The 27,129-nt window shown below is 45.1% G+C and overlaps 1 protein-coding gene across 1 annotated transcript in view; it reads right to left on the bottom strand.

Moving 5' to 3' along the window:
* Positions 1 to 23,148, bottom strand: part of LOC116273199 (LARGE xylosyl- and glucuronyltransferase 1-like) — a gene marked incomplete at its 5' end in the record, with an annotated part of 41,842 nt that extends 18,694 nt beyond the window's left edge. The window contains one exon of the mRNA XM_031662174.1: positions 23,017 to 23,148. Coding sequence (XP_031518034.1) covers positions 23,017 to 23,148 — 132 coding nt within the window. The remainder of the gene's footprint in view (positions 1 to 23,016) is intronic.
* Positions 23,149 to 27,129: the final 3,981 nt, after the last annotated feature.

The following is a 27,129-nucleotide window of genomic DNA, read 5'->3' as shown; positions in this document are numbered from 1 at the left end:
ACCTTTCCTCCTGAGCTATTTCTTACGCCTCCAACTCTCTGCTTCTCTATAATCCATCTGTTTAAGCTCATCTCGGCTTTCCTTAGTCCGTTCAGACTTACTTGCCAAACTAGACGGATAATTCGTGGTCAACCCCGCAGATGTGAGGAGGTTCCACAAATAGTTTCTTTTAACCACAGAGTGCTTTGCAAATAAAAAGTTGAGGAAAAGTGTTCTTATGGAATCAGTCAGGATCCTTCCAAAAGGTATGTTCAAGTCCTGACCCCCAATACCTGTGCATGTGACCCTTTTCTTGGAAACAGTCTTTGCAGATGTAATCAAGTCAACATGAGGTCACAGTGGATTAGAGTAGACTCCAACCCAAGGGCTAGTGTCCTTATAAGAAGAAGAGATAAGAGACAGACACGAAGGGAAGAGGCCCGACAGAGGCAGGGGTTGAAGATATGCCCCTAAGGAATGCCTGGTGCTACCAGAGCTGGAAGAGGCAAGGAAGAATCAGAAGAATCTTCCCCTAGAGGCTTTAGAAAGAGCGTGATTTGGCTAACACCTTCACGTGGACTTCTAGCCTCCAGGACTGTGGAAGAAAAAACTTCTGCATTTTAAAAAAAAATTTTATTTTATTTTAAGTTCTGGGATACATGTGCAGAACATGCAGGTTGGTTACCCAGATATACATGTGGCATGGTGGTTTGCTACACCTATCAACCCATCATTTAGGTTGTAAGCCCTGTATGCATTAGGTATTTGTCCTAATTCTCTCCATCCCCTGCAAGAGGCCCCCATGTGTGATGTTCCCCTCCCTGTGTCCATGTGTTCTCACTGTTCAACTCCCACATATGAGTGAGAACATGTGGTGCTTGGTTTTCTGTTCCTGTGTTAGTGCTGAGAATATTGGCTTCCAGCTTCATCCATGTCCCTGCAAAGGACATGAACTCATTCTTTTTTATGGCTGTATAGTATTCCATGGTATATATGTGCCACATTTTCTTTATCCAGTCTGTCACTGATGGGCATTTGGGTTGGTACCAAGTCTTTGCTATTGTAAATAGTGCTGCAGTAAACAGACGTGTGCATGTGTCTTTACAGTAGAATGGTTTATAATCCTTTGGGTACATACCCAGTAATGGGATTGCTGGGTCAACCATTGTGGAAGACACTGTGGCGATTCCTCAAGGATCTAGAACCAGAAACTTCTGCTTTTTTAAATTTTAATTTTAATTTTTTGAGACGGAGTCTTGCTCTGTTGCCCAGGCTGGAGTGCAGTGGCGCCATCTTGGCTCACTGCAAGCTCCATCTGCTGGATTCACGCCATTCTCCTGCCTCAGCCTCCCAAGTAGCTGGGATTACAGGTGCCCACCACCACACCCGGCTAATTTTTTGTATTTTTAGTAGAGATGGGGTTTCACCGTGTTAGCCAGGATGGTCTCGATCTCCTGGCCTCGTGATCCGCCTGCCTCGGCCTCCCAAAGTGCTGGGATTACAGGCGTGAGCCACCGAGCCCGGCCAACTTCTGCTTTTTTAAGCCACTGTTTGTGGTGCTTTGTTATAGCAGTTCCAGGAAAGTAATACTACTGTCATTTTCCAGATTTGGACAGATTTTCAGCTAATCACTAAATCACAGAAGGCAAGTAATTTTGCACATTGTAGACAGTAAATGATAAGAAAAACCCAAGGTAGAAATCACGCTCACTGGTCTGTCGTCGTCTCTTCTCCCGCTCAGAAATCCACCAAGATGTCGAGTCCCTTAGACGTCCTGCTCTGAGACAAGACAGCTTTCACAGGCAGTCCATCAGAATGCGGGAGATAACAGTTACTGAATGAAGATAGTCTGGCTGTGTCCAGGTCACCGCAGTTAAAGTAGTTACTAAAAACTCTCCAGCCTATTTCAGGAAGGAGGAAGTATTTTCTGCAGCTGTATAGCAGGAACAATATACAGAGTAGTGCCAAGATATTGGTCTTAAAATTGGCACTAAATAAAATAGAGCACAGTGCAATGATTGGAAGAGCTGGGGTAGATGCAGAAGCATAGAACAGCACTGCAGACCCACCTTGGGGAGGGATGGGAGGGTCCGACACCCCACGGGCTATATACCAGCTACTGAAAAACGGCTACAACTCTCAACAGAAATCAGATCTGCTGTCCAGTTTGTTGGATGGTATGGATATTTTAATTTTTTTTTTTTTTTTTAACAAATAATGAATCTGCCTGTCTCTGTCAGTCCGGCTAGATGCTTCACGGCACACGATGTCTCATCTGCGTCCCCAGAAGGGCAAGATGGCGTGGATGGCCGAGCAGCTCTGACCAGTTGAATGTGTGCTGGCACCTGCTGGAATGTGGAGCTCCTAAACAGCCGAAAGGGCAAGAAGCTTTCTGCAACTTCTAGCTTAAACAAAGTGAGCCTGCATGGAAGGGCACAACTGAGTACGCCTTCATTATTCACTCATTCACATGCTCAAAACAAAGCAAATGCTGAAAACACATTCCGGGAGGGGTGCAGAGGTCACAGGCGTCGTCTCCACTTTTCCCTTCTCATTTATGAGGTGGGAAGGATGAACACTTAGTGAGTGCCCCTTCTGTGCCAGACACATATTCTCAGTTTTTCCACTCCCAGGTCCATACTCTGCCCTTCTCTGTGCCCGGGGATCACCTGGCATCCCTGGTGGTTGGTTCCTGATCGGAAGCTTCGGCAACAGCTTGGAGGGTGGGAGGAAAGACAGTGCATTTCTCCCTCACACACTCTTGCCTGTGGGCAACGTTCCCAGCAATGGCTGTGTCCTCCATTTCAGCCTCTGCTTGGCAGCTATCTCCATGGTTCAAGCCTTCAGTAGCTTCTGGCACCATTATTGCTTCTCTTTATATCTTGTTATGAGTTGATCGTGTCCTCCCCCAAATTCATCTGTTGAAGCTCTAATCCCCAGCAACCTCAGAATGGGACTGAATTTGGAAACAGGGTCTTTAAAAACGTAATTAAGTTAAAATGAGGTCAGACGGGTGACCAGTGCCCATTCAACTAGTCAGAAATGCTTGGCCATCCACGCTGTCTCGTCCTTCTTGGGAGGCAAATGAGACATCATCTTGTGCAGTGAAGCATCTAGCCAGATTGGTGGGGAGAGGCCAGCCCATTATTCGGGAAAAAAAAAAAAAAAAAAAAAAAGAAAAGAAAGAAAATCTCCATGCCAACCAGCCAGTCAGCAGATTGGATTTCTGTTTAGAGAGTTGTAGTCATTTTTTTAGTAGCTGGTATATAGCCTGTGGGGTTTCACCCTCCCTGAAGAGGCTCTGCAGTGCTGTCCCAGGCTAATCCAATAGGACTGGTGTCCTCATGTGAAGAAGCAATTAGGATGCAGACATGCGCAGAAGGGAGATTATAGACGTAGGGAGAGGAAGCATCTAGATATACAAGCCAAGGAGAGAATGGTGTGATAAAACCAACCCTGTCAACACCTTGGTCTCAGACTTCTGGCTTCTAGAACTGTGAGAAAAAAATAAATCTATGTTGTTTAAGCCACCCAGTCTGTGGTATTTTGTTATGGCAGCCCTAGCAAACTAACACACATCTCTCAGCCCAGAACTGGTACCAGCTCTCAGCTCCAGCTAGTCCCTGGGTGCCCCAGCATCCCTTGCTGATGCCTTTGATCCTGCCCATTCACCCCCCTATGCAGTCCCTTCATTCAAATATGTTGACTCCCAAGGGCAGATGTCTTTCGTGATGGTATCCTGATTGTTATGTTATTTCAGTGAGTCCTCGGAACAGCCCCCATGAAATTGGTTATGTTGATGCTTGTTTTTACAAACAAGGAAACTGAGGCTCAGAGAGGTCATACAGCTGGTGAGTGACAGAGCTGGGGTTTCAGCTGAGGTCTTTCTAACTCTGATGACATTGCGTGCTGGCTTTGGTAGATCTGCTGTGCGATGAACGAAAGAGCCATATCCCAGAACCAGACGCCCAGGGGCTGGGCATCGCTAAGTCAATGTCTTCATTTTATAGATGAGGAAACCAAGACTTCGAAGTGAGGTCAGTGGCCTGAGGTCAGGAAGCTGATGCAGTGGTAGAATTTGGGCTTGAATACAAGTCTCTTGATGCTAGATTTGGTACTTTTTTGCTGCTTCTCTGACTGATTTGGGAATGACAGCAAGAATACAGTCATCTCCCCAGTATACACTTTGATGACCTGGGGCAGTTGAGCAAAAAAAATCAAGGGTCAGGGTCCTAGCATCTACCCACACACCATGCATGACCTTGGGCAGGTTACTTAATAACTGCTCTGTGCTTTAGGGTACTCTTCTGCAAAACGGATATTAATCATAACTCACAGGACTGTTGGGAGAATCAAGTAAGATAACGAAATACTCAGCATAGCACAGTGACTAACACACATTAGTCTTAATTAAATAAGGGGCTATTGTTATTACCTGGGGTGTATTTTTAACCAGACTAGTTTCTTCCTATTGACCCATAGGCACTGAATTCACTACTCACTGTCACTCAGAAGCAGAACAATGATAACGATGATACTGAGAGCTAACGGTGATGGCGGCAGCTTACCAGGACCCAGGCGCTAGGCATGCTTATTAACTCTATTCCTTCGAACATCACAGAAAGATTGAGTAAGCAACTAACTAGTGACAACCCAGATTCAAATCCAGTTTCACTTGTTCCAAAACCCATGTGTTTTCCAATACTGATGCCTACGGGATGATGTGGAACATTACACATTCCATTACTTACAGGGCTATGGCTGCAAACAAACAAACAAACAAACCAAACCACTACATTGTACAATCTACATCTGTGCCTTTCAGAGCTGCAGTTATTGTAGGTGCTTTGTGGCACCAAACTCTGAGCTCCCTGAGGGCAGTGGTGTGTGTTACTGACTCCATACCCACAGCTTCCTGCACAGTATGTGCCACACAGTAGGTCTACTCAATACAAGTATAAGCTCCTGCACTGGCAATGAACTGGAGTGAGCTTGCAGAGAGATGACACCATAACTTATTTCCTCTGGATCTCAACAAGCAGAGTCCTAGAGCAGAAGAGGGGCTAAAACATCCCACTTCTGTTAACATCAATAACTGTCATCCTGAAGGACTAAGAAGTTGATTTCAAAGGAAAGTTGTAATGGGAGTAGTAGTGAGTAGTGTCTGCTTATTTCCCAGCACAACCACAGTTCCACAGAAGGCTTTGTATTTGGCTACACGCTGGCTCTGTAGTGTTGTAAACACTTGGGAGGTCTGAGGCCTAGGTTAATTCTAGTCTGCTACTTGTTTTCTGTCTTACCTGGGCCATACTAGCTCATTTCGTTTCTTTTTTTTTTGAGACGGAGTTTTGTTCTTGTCACCCAGGCTGGAGCGCAGTGGTGCAATCTCGACTCACTTCAACCTCTACCTCCTGGGTTCAAGCGATTCTCCTGCCTCAGCCTCCTGAGTAGCTGGGATTACAGGTATGCGCCTCCATGCCCGGCTAATTTTTTATTTCTAGTAGAGACGGGATTTCTCCATGTTGGTCAGGCTGGTCTCGAATTCCTGATCTCAGGTGACCCGCCTGCCTCAGCCTCCCAAAGTGCTGGGATTACAGGCGTGAGCCACCACGCCTGGTTAATTTTTGTATCTTTAGTAGAGACGGGGTTTTGTCATGTTGGCCAGGCTTGACTCAAACTCCTGACCTCAGGCGATCCACCCATCTCCCAAAGCGTTGGCATTACAGGCGTGAGCCACCGCACCCAGCCCATACTAGCTCATTTCTGTAAATTTCTCTTTCCTAGTTTGCAAAGTAGTTATGATGCTATTATGTTTTTCGTTACACCAGTATGTTCTGCAAGTCTCCTATGTACCAGAACCCATCTGAAAATAGAAATCCTTGTCCTCGGGAAGCCTATGTGCTAACAGAAGAGGGATAAACAAGTAAGTAGGTTAAACATATAGTCTATTGTATGATAAGAATAAAGCAGGGAGGGGAGATAAGGAGAGCTCAGCTGGGAGACGTGGTGAAATTTTCAATGAGTGGTCAGCGAAGACTTTTCCGAGAAGATGATGTTTAAGACAGGATCTGCAGGAGGCGAGGTAGCGTGCCATGCTGATAAGAAGGAGGAACTCAGGCAGAATTAGCCCCAAGTACAAAGGCCCTTAAGCCAGCTGATAAATGGGAAAAACAGCAAGAAGTGCCTGCCTCCTAGGCTGCTGTGCAAATTAAATAAGATCATAATCCATTTGCAATGCCACATTCATAACCACTGCTCAATAAATGTTAGCTAGGACTATTAACATTATTTCCAGGGGCACATAAAGGTCCCCTACCTACTAGAAAGTGGCTCTGGCGGCCATAAGGCCATAGTAATTCTTGGGGTCTGAACGTGCTCTCACAAACGAGCCTATCTACTCTCTGCCAACCTGATCTGGGCAAATCCACAGGCTGTCCTGCTCACGAGGGAGGATTTCCTAGAAATTGGATTAGCGAGGTGTGCATTTAGTGCTGGGAAGTAAGAAGGGAGAACTAAATCCAGCTTTCTCGTGTCAATCGTTTAAACAGAATGTGCAAAATTACCCCGGCTCAAGTTTTCAGGCAAGAGAGTGATAAATGTACTTTCCTTGATCACTTTTCCAGTATTCAACAACCCCAAAGTAAGGGGGAAAGGGGTTGGAGCCAAACTGCATGGTTCTTTGCAGGTTCTACTGAGTGCAGGGTGAACTTTCTCCCTAGCAAGGAATTTTGCTTCTGTTCAGTCAGGGGGAAGGAAAGTGTGGTGAAAGCTATACCTGAGCAATTATCTGGGGTGATTCTTAAGTCATCATGGCCACAAAAGAGGCTCCCAGTTGGAAGGACTCTGCACTTTGCATTGTGTAGTGGGGAAAAGGGGCATAAAGGAGTTTGCTGTCCTCCTCCTGTTGGCTTTTAAGGGAATGGGACCATCCTAAGCTCTGCGTCCTTTATTTTTGTCTTTGTTTCTTTATTTCTTTCTAGGGAGAAAGACTGTCCTGCATTCAACAGATCCTTAAAAGGACAATGCAGTTGTACCCCTCATTCCCCTTACTTTGGAGCTGGTGAATATTGGATCCCTTGAAAACCGATTATGGATCTCTTCAAAATTCCAGAATTCTGAGCTCTAATTCAGCGAAGTATAATTCTCTACTTTTCTGCCACTTGCATTTGCTTTTTCTTCCTCATTTCTTCATTTGCTTTCTACTCTCTCTTCTCCTCCTTCTCTTCCCAGCCTTCTCTTCTGAAGTCTTCCTGGATCCTCCTGGCAGAGATGGCCACCTGCCTTTGTACCTCCACTCCACCCTGACGCAGTTTGGTGAAAACGCTGATCTCCTTGCCCAGCAGTTGTTTGTTTACAGGAACCCCCCACTAGACGCTGAACTCTCTAGGACACAGCTGGTGTCATCTCTCTAGCCCAGGGCCTACCAGAGGCATAGCAGACGAACTCAGAGAATGTCTAGGAATGAGCTGGCGAATGGATGAATGAGTTCAGAAGACAGACAGTGGTCCCGCTCACTGATGGTTAACAGAGACTCAACTAACATCTGCAAAATGACTAACTGTAAAAAGTGCTGTGACACTCATCAATTGACTGATTAAAAACAAGGATCCCAGGGACTCTGGAGGAGGTAGTTTGTCCTGGATGAATGGGTGGGGTAGGGGCCCACCTAGCCCCTGTCTTCAGCAGAAACCAAATAGACCATGTGGTCAAAACTCATCTTCTGTTAAATGATTACCCATCTCCACTCATGGCAAGAGATGTCAAAAACTTTGCCATCAGGCAGTTTTCTCTAGCCAACTCCTCAGCCCATTTGATATTTTTAGGCCACTGCAAAGGTACTGGAAAGAGCCTGGTCTCGGAGTCAGACCTGGATCTGAACCTGGTCTCGAACACTTTCTGGCTGTGTGACGCTGGGACAGTGAACTAACTAACCTCTCTGTGTTTCTGTTCTTATCTTTGTAATGACAGCAACAGTACAGTCCTTTTCCCCAAAGGTAGGTTTCTATTAGGGAATAGTCAACTCTGGGCAGGATGATATCTGTGGATGTTGTCCTATAACAGAAGCTTTTTAATTTTAATCATACGAAGATTTTGAATGCACCTGTTGGTGATAATTCCCAAAGAAAGAGGAAATGGGGGAGCAAGTCAAAGTGGTAAGTAATGCTGCAGCAGCCCTCCTTCCCGGGCCCCACATTCCAGCGTCCTCTGGACTATCCTACCCTGAGTGCTGGAGGGAGCCATAAGGGCTAGTGACATGAAGCTGGTATATCTCTGAGAAACACACGATGATTAATAAAGGCTACCAAGGTTCTATTTTGTCCCAGTCATCTAAGCCACAGTTGGAACACTGAATTAGGAATCACATGAACATTTGGTGAGAGAACCAGAAATGAGGGATGGGTGGAGAAACGCCTCTTAGAATGCATGTCAAGCAAAGTAAAGCACATTAATGAACAGCTGATTGAAATGCATGGAGGTGATCCTGTAAAGTTACTACTGAACAAAGAATGATGCATGTAAATTCATTGTGCAATACTTCTTATTGCTACTGTTCAGAAGCTCATGGATATTCTCAGTCAGGTGCCGTCTTTGCTAGTGTGTTACAGAAGAAAATGCGAATTCTGTGTCATCATATCATAGCCCAGGAAGCTCTAGCCTAGCTCCCCAGTCTCAACTCAGGTTCCTCCTTCCAGCCTCCCACCTGTCAGTTCCAGAACAGGCCAAGCTGGAGTCCCCATCAGGGCTGCTACATTCTCGTTCTCTGGCCAATTGTGTGGCTGGCTTCGGGACACGCTTCAGATCTCGGCTAAACTGTCACCTCCTAAGAGAGGTCTGTCTCTGCTGTCATTCATTACACAATCCTAGTTAATTACTTTCGGGAGTAAACAACATGACTCTGTGGAATTTCTTTCTTCCCTCTTCCTTTTTCCTAGGTGGGGAGTGAAGATTTCAACAGACCACATACTTAAAGCACTACAGGGCAGGAGCCTTCTGCTTTCAGTACAGAATGGTCCATGTTCCAATCTTGACTTTGCTGCCGACTAACAGTGACATTTTGAATAAATGGTATAACGTTCCTTATAAACGATGTAGTGGGCATTAAGTGAGAGCAAGTACGAGAAGCACTTAGCACAGGGCCTGGTGCAGAGTCAATGCTGAATGAAAAGTCGGTGATTTCAGTACAACACTGGGCCCTTACTATGTGTAAATTCCTTCCTTGCTCTCTGTGAAGATCGATAGTCCCCGTTTACTAATCTGTGGTTACGTTAACTGATTAAATGAAGTCCATTAAAAATCAGAGTCAGGAATCTTCGGAAAGACTAACAATTGCAATGGGAATGCACTGCCATTTCCCTTAACACATACATTTCCTCAATCTTATCCAATCACTAGTACAGAGTCAATCCAAAGAACTTGGAAACCAGAAATACACTGTGAAACTAGGCTGAATATGTGTTTGGTAGAAACAGGTATGGGATTCATTATAAGGGAATCTGATGATACATTCTTATCAGATCTCCAGACATAAAGCAAGTGAGTAGTGACTGCAATCTTCTCAAGTCCAATCCTAAGGCTTCCTCCCTGACCACAGCTCTTCCCGCTCTGTGTACGGAGACTTGCCTGGCCACACCCGTTCCACAGCCTGGCGTACGCCCTCCACCTGCAAGTCTTCCCTTTCCTGTTCTGTTCAACAGTCTGTGCAGTCCCATCCCTTGAGACCCGGCCCGTGAAGCTGTTCCTTAAACAATGATCCTTGCCAGATTTGCATCTTGAGACCCTGCAGGATTTCCTGCTTACTACCACACCAAGACGGAGTTCAAAGAAGCCTGTGTGATGAAACATCCATGTTTTGACTTGAACGCACACACCCCCACTGTTTGTCTGCCTTTCCCTCTTTTGGGTTGCAGGGGTATCTGGCACACTTTAAATCTCATTCAGTCTTCAAGACGATCCTACGCAGTACGTTTTCCCATGACCTGCATCTGCAGGTGTGAACACTGGCACAGAGAAGCTGGCATGCCCAGGGCTGTGTGATGGTGTGTGGAGGAGCAGAATCTGGAGCCTCATCCTGATGATGACTCCACAAGTAAAATGTTTGACAAGTATATCAATTATTAAGAGGGCTGAATGCGAAAATGCATTTATTTATTTTTTGAGAAGGAGTTTCACCCTCATCACCCAGGCTGGAGTGCAATGGCAGGATCTTGGCCCCCTGCAACCTCCACCTCCCAGGTTTAGGTGATTCTCCTACCTCAGCCTCCTAAGAAGCTGGGATTATAGGCACCTGCTACCAGGCCCAGCTAATTTTTATATTTTTAGCAGAGATGGGGTTTCACCATGTTGGCCAGGATGGTTTTGGTTTTGAACTCCTGACCTCAGGTGATCCACTCACCTCAGCCTCCCAAAGTGCTGGGATTACAGGTGTGAGCCACCAAGCCCAGCTGAAAATGCATATAATATATACTGTACGCTATGCCTTTACCATATGCCAGGGACCACTCTATTATTACTTTTTTAAAGACCAGATCTTACTATGTTGAGCAGGCTGGAGTGCAGTGGCCATTCACAGGCATGATCATCGCACACTACAGTTTTGAACTCCTGGGCTCAAGCAATTTTCCTGACTCAGCCTCCCAAGTAGTGGGAACTATAGGTGTGCACCACTGTGCCCAGTAGGACAACTCTGGCTGCTGGGGAATAAAGGATTGAATAAGAGTGAGAAGACTCTGCTCTTATAAAGTATCCAATGAATGTATTAGTCTCATTCCCTTTCCTTCTATTTCTTGTGCATATCTTTCCAGTTGAGAGTAGAACTAGCCTCATGTAATTCTATCTTTCTTTTTGTGCCTATATAGGAAATTATATTTGTATATAATTAAGGTGGGTGAAGGTAATCAATATTTACTAGGCCTCAATACTAGTTCTAGATCACTGGGGTTTATGTTACCTTTACAGTGGCTTTATTCAATCTCAGCCTGTTAAGAACATGTTATTATTCCTATTGACCAGACATAGAAAGCTAACTGGCACAGGCAAGATCCTAACCCAAGTCTGCTAGTCTCCACAGACCACGCTCTTTCTGCTATGCTGTGGACCTTGATCAGCAAATTGTTTCTGAAAGGGCCAGTAAATATGTATCTTTGGCTTTGGAAGCGAAAAGGACTCTGTTACAACTACTTAATTTCTGTTTTTGTAGCCTCAAAGCAGCTGTCAATCTAAATAACAAGCAGAGAGACACTCTATAAAAGAAAATATATTTGGGAATTAAATATTGTAATGGGAATACGCATGTCATAGTAAAGTATGCATGCATTCAGGGTGGTAAAGAAGATAAACTTTTTTTTTTTTTTTTTCTTTTGAGACAGAGTCTTTCTCTGTCACCCAGACTGGAGGGCAGTGGCACGATCTCAGCTCATTGCAACCTCTGCCTCCTGGGTTCAAGAGATTCTCCTGCCTCAGCCTCCTAAGTAGCTGGTATTACAGGTGTTCACCACCACGCCCAGCTAATTTTTTTTTTTTGTATTTTTTTCTTTTTTTTTTGAGACGGAGTCTCGCTCTGTCGCCCAGGCTGGAGTGCAGTGGCCGGATCTCAGCTCACTGCAAGCTCTGCCTTCCGGGTTCACACCATTCTCCTGCCTCAGCCTCCCGAGTAGGTGGGACTACAGGCACCCGCCACCTCGCCCGGCTAGTTTTTTTGTACTTTTTAGTAGAGACGGGGTTTCACCATGTTCGCCAGGATGGTCTCAATCTCCTGACCTCGTGATCCGCCTGTCTCGGCCTCCCAATGTGCTGGGATTACAGGCTTGAGCCACCGCGCCTGGCCTTTTTTGTATTTTTAACAGAGATTTTTGCCATGTTGGCCAGGATGATTTCGATCTCCTGACCAGGTGATCCATCTGCCTCGGCCTCCCAAAGTGCTGGGATTACAGGTGTGAGCCAGCGTGCCCAGCCAAAGATAAACATTTTTAAAGGAAAAAATAAGGAGGAGTACATAACTATTTTGAGTAATTATCTTTGGCTACAAAGATCAATAATAAGGATGACGCTGGTCCAAGGCTGGAGACACAGATGTCCTTGCACAAATGTTTTTGTGTAAGGTTGTGAGGTCTTTGTGCAAGGCGGTGGTTTTTGTAGAGTCTGTTTCGTTATCAGGCATGTAAGTGTGAGAATCGTGCCTTCGTGGCCTTCCCCTATTTATCAGGGTTTTCTCATATTAGTGATTCCATCTTGATCCTGACAACTTTCATACAGCCACGGACAAAATAAAAATGAATGCTGTGGCTGTGAGCCCATACAACTTTATTAGCGGACACTGCAATTAGAATTTCATATGATTTTCATGTGCCACAAAATAGACCTGTCTTCAAGTTTTCTCAACTATCTGAAAATGTAAAAACCCAGCTTGGGACATACAAAAATGGGCAAGGGGGTCAACTCCTGCTGTCAATAATTAAACATTCAATGAACAGATACTAAATAGACGTTGAAAAGGGTTAAAAAAGAAAACCATTGTTTCCTCCCTATATTCGCCCGGCCACTCTAACTTAATCCTGGGTTTGTTGACAAGGGCTGTGTTTTCTATTTCTTTTGTTCCCTCCCTTGAGCCTTGCTAGAGGTGAGCCTGTTTGCATTGAGCTGGGTACAAAGTCTGTGCTTCATAAACGTTGGCTCAATAAGCAAAGCAGAACGATGCCTACTGAGATGGGCTATTTCTCTTGGATAATTGTCTTCATGGAGATTCCCTTCACTTGGAGCAGTCCCCAGGGCTCTGCCGACCAATTCAGGGACCCTCTGTGCCATTCGGATTCAAATACGTCTGACCTGCTGTGGTGAAATGTCAAATATGCAGTAAAGGAGATGGCGGCAGGCAAGGGCTCAAGGGAACAAGGAGGGGCTATTGAAGCATAATGGTGGATGACAGGGAACAGCTTACAGTGAGACAGAAGGAGGAGGAGGCTGGTCTCTTTCTCTATGTGATGTCACTGGCAGCCCCAGGGGAAAGTGTAGGATAACAGGTCAGGATCCAGGCAACAATAGGGATTTAAATAAGCCACTGGTGGTACATCACTGCCTGTCCCCTTTTCCCTGCTGTCTAAGGGCTTTCTCCATCAGGGCACTTCTGCATCCAAATGGCTTGTGTCTGTAGGTCTTCCTTGACAGCAGTCTGAGGCTAGGATCCTTTGTTCCACTGAAGCATCCCCAGAGCCCAACATGGGGTCTGACATTATACACAGTTAATAATAATAATAATACTAAAAAGTCCACTTGGGGAGGCCAAGTTGGGTGGATCACAAGGTCAAGAGATCGAGACCATCCTGGCTAATACAATGAAACCCCATCTCTACTAAAACTACAAAAAATTAGCCGGGTGTGGTAGCACACATCTGTAGTCCCAGCTACTCTGGAGGCTGAGGTAGGAGAATCGCTTGAACCTGGGAGGCAGAGGTTGCAGTAAGCTGAGATCACACCACTGCACTCTAGCCTGGGCGACAGAGTCCCGCACAAAAAAAAAAAAAAAAAAAAAAAAAAAAGAAATCTTGGTTGAATGTCCTGTCCACAAATTCAAGCAGCTATGGAGTCTAGGAGTTCAGTCATGGTTAGAAAAATAGGGTATAGGTAATGAAGAGGGAAAGCAGGTTCAGAGTGGCTGCATTGCAAATGGTGCCTTTATAATGCAGGCTTTGGAAGGAAACGAGGACATGCCTGTCCAGTATAAAGGGGTCACCTGCTTGGTTTTAGAAACTACTGAAGGAGGAGTCTCACTCTAGAGGTTCTAATTTAAGTGGTTTGAGATAAGCCCTGGATGCCAGGATTATTTCAAATCTCCCAGGTGATTCCAACACGCAGCCATGATTGCCAGTACTATTGTAAATTTAGTAGACAGCACGATGTTGTTATGATGGTCCATAGCCCTCTAACCTTATAGACTGCAGAGGGAGCTAGAAAAATCCCCAGAGCTAAGTAACTGCTTGATATGGTTTGGCTGTGTCCCCAGCCAAATCTCATCTTGAATTGTAATCCCCATAACCCCTACATGCCTAAGGAGAGATATGGTGAGAGGTGACTGAATCATGGGAGCGGGGGACAGTTTCCTCTATGCTGTTCTTGTGACAGTGAGTGAGTTCTCACGAGATCTGATGGTTTTATAAGGGGCTCTTCCACCTTTGATGCTCACTCTTCTCTCTCCTGCCGCCATGTGAAGAAGGTCCTTGCTTCCCCTTCACCTCCCACCATGACTGTAAGTTTCCTGAGGCCTCCCCAGCCCTGTGGAACTGAGAGTCAATTAAACCTCTTTCCTTTACAAATTACCCAGTCTCCGGTATTTTTTTTTTTAATAGCAGTGTGAGAATGGATTCATATACTGCTCTACCAACCACTTTCAAACACTGAAGGCCCAAGAAGAGATTGGAAGGCAGGCTTAAGCACTGGGCTCTGACATTTACTGGTTCTGCTAACTTGCGAAATCAACGAACCTTGCTGAGCCTCCATCGGCTTCCTCTGTAGAATGGGAATTACATGAGCTGGTGCACATGAAAGCACGAATCAAATCTAAGCAATTAGTACTGTGAACCTGAGAGGCCCGAAAGAAATCAAGTGCCTCTTCCCATCACAAATATGTCTTCAAGGAAATCATGTGCTGAATGATGGCCAGATTATTTTCCTTATGTCAGGAAGAGTTAGGATTCAGGGGAGTTAGGATCATATCCTTCCTTCTTTCCCTTCTACTGCACACGGAACCATACAGGTGCCTGGGTGCTTGGGTCGTAACTCCTGTTAGCTCTTGCAATGCTAAAGACCTGAGTGAGTGACAGAGAAAACCCCTGACCTTGTATGGGTTAGCAGAGTGGGGCAGACACATTTTCAGGAATGGCCACCCCTGTGTAGCTACTAAGCCAGGTCAATTCACTTAACCAGGTGTTGGAATGTTGGAGCCAGGCAGAGTTAGCCACAGCAAGGAAACGTCTTTGTTTCACTTGGCCACTGGTCAACGATCCATGGCTTCAGACGCCTGGACCTTTTAGTCAGAGATCATCTCCCTAAATTGAAAAAGCTCAAGTTGGGTTCCTATGAAGTAGCTCCTTGGCAAAATACTGATTCTTTGCAAATACACAGACTGTATGCCCAACACACAAAACAAACAAGCAAGACACATGCATACATAAACACGCACACATCTGTTTAATTTAAAATTTTATCTCGATTGTAAACTGACACATTTGGCAAATTTAAATTTTGATCTATCAGAATTTAAAATATCCATAACATTTAATATAGCAGTACCGCAATAGCTTAGGAGCTATTGTGTATGAATACTTGACTAAGCAAACAAACATGGGTAATGAGAAGACTTATGTATGGTATTGTTTATAATTGAGGGGAAAACCTAGGGATAGCTAAAATACCAACTCATAGAAAATGGAATAAATGAATTACAGTACCTCCAGCAAATGGCAAACTATGCAGTTCTTAATAAGAAAGAAGAAAACATACCATTGTATTAATGTAGAAGATACCCAATATTTTATTTTTTAGTAAACAAGTCTAGTCTATTCAAAAAGAATATGCATATATAGAGAGAAGCAGATAATTACATATGTGGAAGGCAAACTGTCAACAGTACTTACTTTCAGGGAATGTGAAAAATATATATTATTGGCTGGGCGCGGTGGTTCATACCTGTAATCCCAGCACTTTGGGAGGCCGAGGCGGGTGGATCACCTGAGGTCAGGAGTTCGAGACTAGCCTGGCCAATATGGCGAAACCCCATCTCTACTAAAAGTACAAAAATTAGCCAGGTATGGTGGCATGCGCCTGTAGTCCCAGCTACTTGGGAGGCTGAGGCAAAAGAATTGCTTGAACTTGGGAGGTGGAGGTTGCAGTGAGTCTAGATCGTGCCACTGCACTCTATCCTGGGTGATGAGAGTGAGACTCCATCTCAAAACACATTATGTATATATATTATTATTGTATTTCAGCAGTATGCTGGTAAATGTTCAACAACTGACTCTGCAGAAAGAAAGAAGACCCCTGATGGTAGTGTTTTCCAATTTCCAGGCTATAATAGTCCCACCAGGGAAGATATCAAACTACCAATGCGATGCTACTGAACGGTTATGAAGAGATGTGCAGCAGGACCCCACTGCACGGCATTTCCACCATACAGACACAGCAGATGCAAACAACCTTAGAAGCACAGAGAGTAAAGTGATTCGGAAGTAACAGGTTTTAAGAGTTTTGAGTATTTGTTACCTTTGTCTTTCAAATGACGTATTTCATTGTAAGTTTACATCATTCGATTTTTATTTATTTATTTATTTTTGAGACAGAGTCTTGCTGTGTCGCCCAGGCTGGAGTGCAGTGATGTGATCTCAGCTCACTGCAACCTCTGCCTTCCTGGTTCAAGCGATTCTCCTGCCTCAGCCTCCTGAGTAGCTGGGACTACAGGCATGTGACCCCATGCTGGGGTAATTTTTGCATTTTTAGTAGAGATGGGGTTTTCCACGTTGGCCAGGCTGGTCTCGATCTCTTGGCCTCAAGTGATCTGCCCGCCTTGGCCTCCCAAAGTGCTGGGATTACAGGCGTGAGCCACCGTGCCTGGCCTTGATTTTTAATAGTGGCTATGTTTAACAATTGGATCCCATATTTTCTAAAAATTTAACTATAGGCTTTCACTAGCAGATGTGACCTAGGAACCCAGCACATCACTGCATTTCCAGACTATTTGTCCTTTATAACAAATGTCAATATGAGTTGTCAAAATTCTATTAATAATAGTCTATTAACAGACAATTAAAAATAGTATTAAAAAATCCCATTCTTCAGTGGTAATCTAGAATCAGAAACTATTGATTCACTAACAACTGGCAATGTCTACAGTGGAGTTTTAAAGCAACTGAACCACTCTTTCTGAAAGAGTGGGTGTAATTGCTTTCTTTACTTCTAGACTTTATAAGATCTCCAATATGCACATATGAATCTCCAAAGGGTAGACACAGAATGCAGGCGCGATCTCGGCTCACTGCAAGCTCCTCCTCCCAGGTTCAAGCGATTCTCCTGCCTCAGGCTGGGACTACAGGCGTGTGCCACCTTGCCCAGCTAATTTTTTTTTTTTTTTTGTATTTTTAGTAGAGACGGGGTTTCACCATGTTAGCCAGGATGGTCTTTATCTCCTGACGTTATGATCTGCCTGCCTTGGCCTCCCAAAGTGCTGGGATTATAGGTGTGAGCCACCGCGCCTGGCCTCTGTTCACAATTTCTAAACACACATTCGCATCCCTTGCAATGACTTCTGGAATTAGTCTAGAAAACGCTAGTCCAGGGGTCATGATGCTAGTGCAGGGCTCATGATGAATTCTGGATCTCAATCATGGAAGAGGCTCAAGCCATACTAACTTTTTTTGCAGATATGCAAACACTTCTCTATTAGACTATAAACTTTTTGAAGGAAGGTTCTTGGTATTATCCGTTGGAAAAAAAAAAAAAACACACACAGTTTTCAACCCTATCCTTGCCAGTATTATAGGTATTCCGTAGCATGTAATGAATGAATAAATTATATTTAAATGTAGTTTCTCTGGATGCAATTATTACAGACAGAAATCACCCAATCACAGTATTCTTTCAGAACATGAAGAGATCTTAGTTCCTGACAGCAGAGACAATTAAGATGCAGAGAAATGAAGGGACTTACCCAGGGTCCCAGAATGCTGGATGTCAGAGGCGGAAGTAAGTTGAGCCTAGGTTGCGTATTCTATTTATCCCACTAAGCTATTTGTTTAACAGTCCTTTGGCAAACTGTCCAATGTTTTCTCCTTTTGAATCTCTGCCACAAAATTTTCCATGGTATCTGACTTAACTGCCCATCACCTTCCATGGTTTGCTCCAACCTCAGAGGTCAGTCCTTAAGCATTCCGATTTTGTTGTCCTGCAGAGAAGGATTCCTAGAGAAATTCTTCCTCCCTCCCTAAACAGCCAGGTCTCTCTCTGCCTGTCTCTGCCCTAATTTGGGGGCTGGATGAAACACGATACATTTTATTTTTAAATTGTTTTAAAAAGCACATTCTCTGGCTAGTCTTACGCCCTTCAACTTGGGGAGGATGCACCTTGTACTTGAGTTGCCTTTGGGATCCCATGCAAATAAACCTATCTGCAAACATGCCATCTTCTTTCTACAGATCTGCCTTCCCTCACCTCATTCTCCCATCCTCTGCTATGTTTAGCCCTCCTTCCCCTTTTCTTTGCTGTTGTTTTTAAGATATTCATCCATCAGCTTAGGAACTGAAGACAGCTGAATCTCAATGAGCCTGTCAAAATCCTAGGTGTATTTTTGTTGTTGTTGTTTTCTAAGTCCTGCTCACAGCGGAATGCTGGGTGAATGACAGCTTTTTGCATCTAGGAGATGATGCCTGGGCAGAGTGGCTAGAAACGGAGCCATCTCCGTGCAAGACTGTGAAAGACGCGCCCGTAATTCCACCTGAACAGTTATGGGCAAGAGCTTTGTGCTAGGATCTGCCTGGTTATCCATCCGAAGCTGCGGTGGCTCAGTAGCTTCTGGAATTAAGTTGGGAACAGCTCTAGTAAGAAGGGAAGGAGATAAATGGGAGATGGTGGAAAGATCTTCTCTAATCTTTTGTGGCCATGTAGGCTTTGTAAAAGCAGACTGGGAAAGAAAAGCAAACAAAGAGAACGGGGGAACCTGACTGGCCCTTGTAAGAGGAAAAGTCTAGTTTGTAAGATAATTCAAGGAATTAACAAAGCCCACGCACGCTATGGTGCCTGGTGTGATGCCTGGTGGAATGAGTGAATGAATGAATGTGTAGTGAAGAGGCCGTGTTTGATGTCTGCGGTTGAATCTGAATTACCTGAAAAGAGTTATTCAGTTGGGCTGTGGTTAGGAGGATAAATACGAATCACAACCAACTTCCTAAAGCACTTTGGTTTACCAGGCACACAAGGCTGCACGACCACAAGGGAGCCTCTGAGTGGGTTCCGAGGTCCCCAGCTCGCAGATGAGAAGCCCAAGCCTCCCTGAGCTTGGGGAAGCTTTCTAAAAAAGGCACAGAATTTAAAAGCAACAAAGCCAGGTCTTGAAGGTAGAGCTTCCAACACAAACATCTCGTATGCTTTTTCTGGGGATTTTCAAAGTAAAACACAGCGAGGAAGCTGATAGTCGAACTAAATAGTCACTTTTTTTTCCTAATGTGATACAAAAAGCTAACCTTTTCAGATAGTAAAGAGATACAGGAAACGCTGCTAGGTAGCTGGATTACACCTGGGGAAAGTAAAATACTCGTTCTTTCTGACCGAAGGGCTTAGGAGACCTTAGCAAACCCCAGTCAGTCACATAACCTCCTTTTTCCAGTGGGTAAATCTCATTTCCTGATAGAGCAAGTAGCAGAAAAATGCAAGAGGAGAAAGATTAAGATTTACTAAGTACTTATTTTGTACCCTCAATCAGGCTAGGCTCATTAAACAAGTTCCAACATTAATTGCTAATCCTCACATACTAGGTTTGTTATGTCTTTTGTTTTTTGTTTTTTGTTTTTTTTTTTGAGACAGAGTCTTAGTCTGTCGCCCAGTTAGAATGCAGTGGCGTGATCTTGGCTCACTGCAACCTCTGCCTCCTGGGTTCAAGCAATTTTCTACCTCAGCCTCCCGAGTAGCTGGGATTATAGGCACCCACCACCATGCCCAGCTAACTTTTTGTATTTTTAGTAGAGATGGGGTTTCACCATCTTGGTCAGGCTGGTCTTGAACTCCTGACCTCGTGATCCACCCACCTCGTGACCTCCCAAAGTGCTGGGATTACAGGCGTGAGTCACCGCGCCTAGTCTTGTCCTATCTTAAAAACGGAGAGAACTGAGGTTCAAGGAGTGAAGCGACTTGGCCAAGTGCATACGAAGATGAAATGTACTGCAGCTGTAACCCAGATCTGCCTGGGTTCTTAACATCCAGCTGAAGGCATACGACAGGAGGCTCTTGCTGGAGATATCCTTTTTGGAGGCTTCAGATGTGTTGGGATTTAGGGTGGCAGGTTCTCTCCAGTGGTGTCCTCAGTTTCCATGAGAATGTACATGTCTGGATGACTCATTCACTGTATGGCACAATCCTTGGTTTTAAAGCGACACATCCCCATCGTGAAAGCCAATGCATTTTGATGTTGCCTAAGTGCTTTCATCATAATCACTCAGTGTCACTGGCTTATTTAAATGAACACATCACTTCAACAGGGCTTTCCCCTTTCTGCTCTGCCCTTTCAGTACCAGCGAGAAGGGAAGTAACTCACTGCCTTGGCATATCAAGGGGGAACTGGAGGTGGTTTATGTGCTCCTGTGTCTCCTGATGCTACATTCTATAGCAAATAGGGACGGGCAGGAGGAGACATGCCATTTTGGTCGTAATAAATTCCCCAGTGTGCTACATTCTTCTTTTCCCTGCAAACCGGGATTGATGACCAGTGGCTTTTGTTTTACACAGGTAACCATGATCTTGATGCAGCATCCCTGAGGCACTGCAGTATATTTCTATGTGACATTTTCTATTATATATTTTGGAAGAGAGAAACGAAATGTATACACCAGGGTTTTCCTGAGACTTCCTTTCTCCCACCCAGAAACATGGGTGTCTCCACCTCCATGAAAGTTTGGAGGGAACGTGTCTGAAAATCCAGGCACAAAAGATCAACATGGGGTGACCGGTCACTTGCCAGAGGAAAGCACGTGGAGCCCCCGTCCCTGGCCTGCTGTGGGTTCATGGAGGGTTCAGTCTCCAAGGCTCTGAGGAAACAGCGTCTGGGAGAGCTTGCTGGGACAGGAAACGGAGTGCCATGTTTAATCAGAGCAGGCCCTTGGATATTTCTGCCCCAGAAACATCCTAGAGGCTTCCTGTAGGGCAGAATCCCAGTCTCCTGCACAGAACCAGTCAATCAGACTCTTGAAGGGCAGAGCCTGGGAATCTCCATTGTTGGAAAGTGTTTAATCTTGAAGCCATTAAAGTTCAAGCAAGACAGGTTGGTAGTTAACACCACAGCCTCCTTAATTTTTCAGCGTTGCAGCCTTCAATGCTCCAACCTTCAGTTTCCTCTGGCATAGAATACAGATAAGCACGGCACCTGCCTCATGGGGTAAGTGTGAGGATCAAAGGTGACTGACACCCATAAAGCACCTAACATGGTGACTGGCTAATACTCAGCTGATCTATAGAGGCACTGGCTTACCCATTATTGAAAAAGTGAAATACCTCCTGACCTGCTAAGAGAACCACTGCTCTGATGCCCTCAGCTGCCTTTCCCCAACCTGGCCCCTCTCAGGAACTCCTCAGACTTCCCCACCATCCAGCAACTAAAGGGTTAATGCCCAACACAGCATGGGAAGACTCCAGGGTGGGGCTCTGGGGCCTGTGAAGGGCTGGTGGTTGGCATTCTTCAACTGCAACCTCTGTTACCTGGTAAGCATTACAGGAAAAAAAAATTACATAGCACAAAGCATATCTAATACTCAGACAGATGTTAGCTAAGGAGTATCTCCGTCTCTCAGGATGGCCTTCAATAGAGGTCTCCCTGGCTGCCTGCCACCTCTGGACATTGATGCTGGACTTTCTTTCCTTGTTCTCCTCCAGCTTTGACCCCCATTCTGACCCCATCTATGAACTCTCACCTCTGCAAGCTTGACTCATATCCCTTCTCCTTTGTTCTCTGGGGCCCTGTGTTTGCATTAGACTCTTCTGGAGTCTGACCATCAGCTCTCAGAGTTTTGATCTCTTTTTGGCTGATCCCACTACAGACTGGCCTCAGCCTCCAGGGCAGGCTTCACCTATCACTTTTAGGTGGTACTGTCCCCAGAGCCAGATACCTGTCCCAACCCACCTCATCTGCTGGTCTCAGATGCCAAGTTCCAGCGCTTCTTGGTCTCACCCACCCTACTGTTCCCTGAGTTCCACATTCTAGTCTGATAAAGATCAGGAGTCTGCATCCTTTGAGAATGGGATACCACAGCAGTGGCAATGAGGATGGAGGAGAGAGGCAGAAGGATCCAGAAGCATTTCAAAGATAGACACTGATGGGAATTGAGCCTCAGAAGGAAGAGGCTGCTCTAGTTTCACTGCTTATATACTCCATGAGGTCATGGACTGTGTCTGCCACAGCTAGCATAGGGCTTCGTACACAGTAAGCATTGAAGAGATAGCTGGTGAACAAGAAGGGCTGATGGATGAATGAAGGACACCAATAACAGAGAAAGAAACTAAAAAGGAGACGCAAGTTTGTGGCTAGTAACAAGGTAGAATAATGGATTTTATTTTAGACATATGGTTAGAGATCTGTAGTCCTCAAAAGAGCTGATTACCAACTATTTCTACATTTTCTCCTGCCAGGCACATGTGGTCCTCAAAAGTGCTGATTAGCAAATATTTCTGCCTTTTCTCCTGCCAGGCACATGGTAGACTGCCCTTGCCCACACTCTATGAAGGGAGGCATGGCCACACAACATGCTTAGCCAATGAAATATGAAATTGTATCACTTCTAAACAAAAAACGTTAAAGAGATAATACGACTTCTGCTACTTTCCCACCACATACATGGAAGTGTGCATGGAGATGAATCCTGAATACCTACAGTGAACCCAGATCCCTGAAGACCTCAAGTGGACGTGGAATGTGATCGGCAAAAATACATATCCGTTGTGTTAAGAAACTGAAAAGTTGGGGTTGTTACTGAAGGATGATCTCTGGTCCGTATTAACAGAGCCAGGGAACCTACAGGTCATACTGATAAAGATATCCAATAGGATTTGGATTAGAGGTCAGGAGAGGGGCTTTCTGGTGAGAGATGCCACAGACTGCCATGGCCCAACAGCTACTCCACCTGTGGCTACAGCACCAAGAAGGAACTGGAATGCCAACTGCCCACATACCATCCACTGCTGAATTCAAGCAATCAGGTGGCCTCCTGAGCTTTTGCAGTCTCCTCTCCTGAGAAAGGAGCACTGGGCCCTCACATCACCTTTTGCAACTCTGCCCATACCACCCTGAGAATTTACCTGTGTTGTAGCCCCTTCCAAGGGCTGGCCATGGGCGGTGATTTTTCCACAGGTTTCCAAGGTACCAGTCACTCTGGTTCTCCACCAAGCCCAGGACTTGCTGACCTGTAAAGTACAGAGAATAACAAACATCTTAAAAGGAGAAGCCAAGCCATCTGGATCAGTGACTAATGAACACACAGTGTAATGACTAATCATCACAACAATAGTATTCACTTACCGAGAGGTTTTATGAAGTGCCAGCCTCTCACCTCAGAGCTTAACTTGCAATAACATATTTAATTCTCACCATTAGGCAGCTATTTTTATTATTTCCATTTTATAGAGAAGAAATGGAGGCCCAGAACAGTTAATTGATTTGCCCCAGGTCACCTAGTGAATCTGATAAAGCTAGAATCCCAAACCATGCATTCATTCACGCATGTATTTCTTTCCTAACTCATGGAGCACATATTTATTCACCACAATCTTAACCCTAATACCACTCGCCTCCCTAACCGAAAATAAACTACTCAAAGGAACCTGCCCTTGTAGTTATTCTCAAGCATTCCCATTCTGGTATTTCCCGCTGTACATTCATTTACTGGTTTTCTGGGCAAGGACTGAGATCGGTTTCTCACATCAGGGAGGAGGGATTACCTTTGTTTGCTCAGACAAGAGCCCAAAGAGAAGATCCACTCTTTGTCCACCTTCTTACAGGGATTTTGTTCTCACCCTCACTGCTTCCTCTCAAATATATTTATCTTGTGTCAACAAGCATCATGTCAATATCATATCAATACAAGAGTGTTGTCTAGATAACAGCTGCTCCTCTGTCCCCAGAGCTGGCGTTGATGTTGGCCTCAGTCTCTGCTGCATCTTAGCAACTTAGGCAGTTAGCCTTGTAGTCAATCTCTTAGGGCATACATGTCTCTGGGCCTCCACATCAGATCCACAGACAACTCCATCACACAGAAGGTCTTCTCTTGCAATTATAACCAATACCACGTCACAGCCTAGGAAAAAGGCTCACAAAGGACCAGCGATGTGCACAGCTAAAGATGGAGCTAGGATACACATCTACATTTGTTTGAAACAAAGATTCCTCCCACTGTCTCGATACATTATTGCTTATCTTTACAAAAACAAGTATTTGAGGTAGGAATTATCAATCCACTTTTTGTAGAAAGGGAAATTGAGGTTTAGAGAGTTTAAATAACTTGCAGAAGTCACGCAGCTAACAATGACTCTCTTCCAAGCTAACCAATACCTTTTGAATTTACGCTGTTATATTGTTGGCCAATCTGAGAAATAAAGACCTTTCTGACCAAATGAAAGCCCAGCTGCACTTAAGAAAACACAGTGGTGGTTTCGGAACACCACGCTGGGTGATATAGAATCTCCTTCGTAGGATGACAGCTCCCTGAAACGATGGTGTGTGGGTTTGGGGTAGTTTATTTGATCAATTTTATTAAGCTCCTATCTAAATCACCACCCCGGGCACAAATACATAAATTAGAGGCATGGGGAAAACACTACCACCCACTTTGTCATTGTATATGATTACATCTAAAACTTGTAGAATTCCTCAGGAAAACATATCACCAATTCAGGGAGTATATGAATCAATCAATTCCACGTGCAACAAGCTTAGGACATTTGTGCAGAACAATTAGATCCGAAAGGCGTGGTGCCCTTAGTTGGGAAAGCCGTGTGTCCTGTCCTGATGCTATGCCCCAGCTAGAGACCTCATTTAATAACCTCACAATGAGGATGGGACACAAAGGGGAAGTGTCATTGTTGGGGGAGAGGGGTGATACATAATTACTAAGGCCCCAGGTGGGTATCCCAAGGGTTTTTTTTTTTGAGACAGAGTCTCGCTCTGTTGCCAGGTTGGAGTGCAGTGGCACAATCTGGGCTCACTGCAACCTCCGCCTCCTGGCTTCAAGTAATTCCCCTGCCTCAGCCTCCCAAGTAGCTGGAACTACAGGCACGCACCACCACACTCGGCTGATTTTTTGTATTTCAGTAGAGACCGGGTTTCGCCACGTTGGCCACGATGGTCTCGATCTCCCGACCTTGTGATCCGCCCACCTCGGCCTCCCAGAGTGCTGGGATTACAGGCATGAGCCACCGTGCCCAACCTGGGAATGATCTTTTATTGAATTTAGGGTGTCCATCTTAAATTTCAGGTAGGTCATCTTCTAGATATCTGAAAGTCCAAATTTTATAATTGTGGCATCCCATACATTTTATTTTGCCTTCCGTTTACTTCTTCAGACAAATACTCTATGAGCTACCCTTTATTCCTGCCAAACAAAATAAATACTTTGTTGCTTGTGGTCTAATTTCTTTTTCTTTTTGAGACGGGAGTCTCAGCTTCTGTTGCCCAGGCTGGAGTGCAGTGGCGTGATTTCGCTGTCGCCCAGGTGGCTGGGTGCAGGGCGGATTTCGCTCACTGCAAGCTCTGCCTCCGGGTTCACACCCATTCTCCTGCCTCAGCCTCCCAAGTAGTTGGGACTACAGGTGCCCGGCCACCACGCCTCTGGCTAATTTTTTGTATTTTAGTAGACACGGGCCTCACCCCTGTTAACCAGGATGGTCTTGATCTCCTGACTCATGATCTGCCCACCTCGCCTCCCAAAGTGCTGGGGTTACAGGCGTGAGCCACCGCTGCCTCGGCCTCTTTGTGGTCTAATTTCTACCTTGCTCATATAGGTCTCCCTTGGCAGGTATCACTGCCCTGCCCCCTGCCAATCCCCACCCACAATCCTTTCAAGGCCTGTCTCCAGCATGAAGTCGAATATGAATAAGCCCAACTCTGAACTTTCACTACTTTATCTTCATTCCCACATTGTATTGGTAGCATATCACTATTTAGTACTTCCTACTGTTTTATTTTGTTTTGTTTTTGAGATGGAGTCTCACTCTGTGGCCCAGGCTGGAGTGCAAATGGTGCCATCTCAGCTCACTGCAACCTCCGCCTCCCCTGGATTCTAGCGATTCTCTTGCCTCAGCCTCCTGAGTAGCTGGGATTACAGGCGCCCGCCACCCTGTCTGGCTAATTTTTGTATTTTTAGCAGAGACAGGGTTTCACCATGCTGGCCTGGCTGATCTCCAACTCCTGACCTGAGGTGATCCGTCCACCTCAGCCTCCCAAAGTGCCGGGATTGCATGAGCCACCATGCCTGGCCCCTACTGGTATTTTTGCCATCAGCTGACTTACACCCTATAAAGGATGAAGTTGGTAATATTCAGGCACATGCGCACCTTATTTGTAAATATCCACTTCCTGCATTACTCCAAGGGCAAGATACTACAAGGTGTAGTACTGAACACACAGTAGGTGCTTAATAAATGCCTGCTAAATAACTGACATCTGGTGGGTAAATCTTTCCTGATCGGGTGTGTGTTAGTGTCCCCACAAATCATTTCTCCCTCTCTGCAGTCACCAACATTAACAGACCTTTCACCCAGCTCTGGGAACTCAGGTACCCACCTCCCCTGTATGTAAAACTGCAAAGATGGGGAGGCAGCACCCACTTGGGTTGCTCTACACAAGCCTTAAACTCAAGGTCTTAATCTCCAGAGAAGGAATGATTTTCATGGTTAACCTAAAGTCACGTTATCCCAAAGAATAATATTCAAATTGCTCTTCTCTCAATTTGCACCTGGGCTGCATTGGTTTTGACAGTACCACATAACCCTTTCACGCATGCCAATCCTCTTAAAAAAAATCCTTCATTAGCAACATGATAGTTAGAACTTTAATATCCATTGATGAGGAAAAAAACAGAATAATCAAAAGCTACTGAGACTTCCCTTTGCTTTTTAAAAGAAATTCATTAGCTGCCATATCAATGATCAAAACACTAGTAAGGGTAAGCGATTTTGCTTAGCCTGTCAACGGTGTTGAGTTTTGCTTTCAGGCTGTGCTTTCCCTGCTTCTGTGTGAAGAGGGAACCGTGAACGTCAATATAGTTAGAGATAAAGAGCGTGGACTGGGCGGGGCGTGGTGGCTCACGCCTGTAATCCCAGCACTTTGGGAGGCCGAGACGGGTGGATCACGAGGTCAGGAGATCGAGACCATCCTGGCTAACACAGTGAAACCCCGTCTCTACTAAAAAATACAAA

Source organism: Papio anubis, unplaced genomic scaffold (assembly GCF_008728515.1).
Source record: "Papio anubis isolate 15944 unplaced genomic scaffold, Panubis1.0 scaffold460, whole genome shotgun sequence".
Taxonomy (NCBI): Eukaryota; Metazoa; Chordata; class Mammalia; order Primates; family Cercopithecidae; genus Papio; species Papio anubis.
The sequence above is the reverse complement of the archived record's forward strand: the minus strand, read 5'-3'. Positions and strand labels throughout refer to the sequence as shown.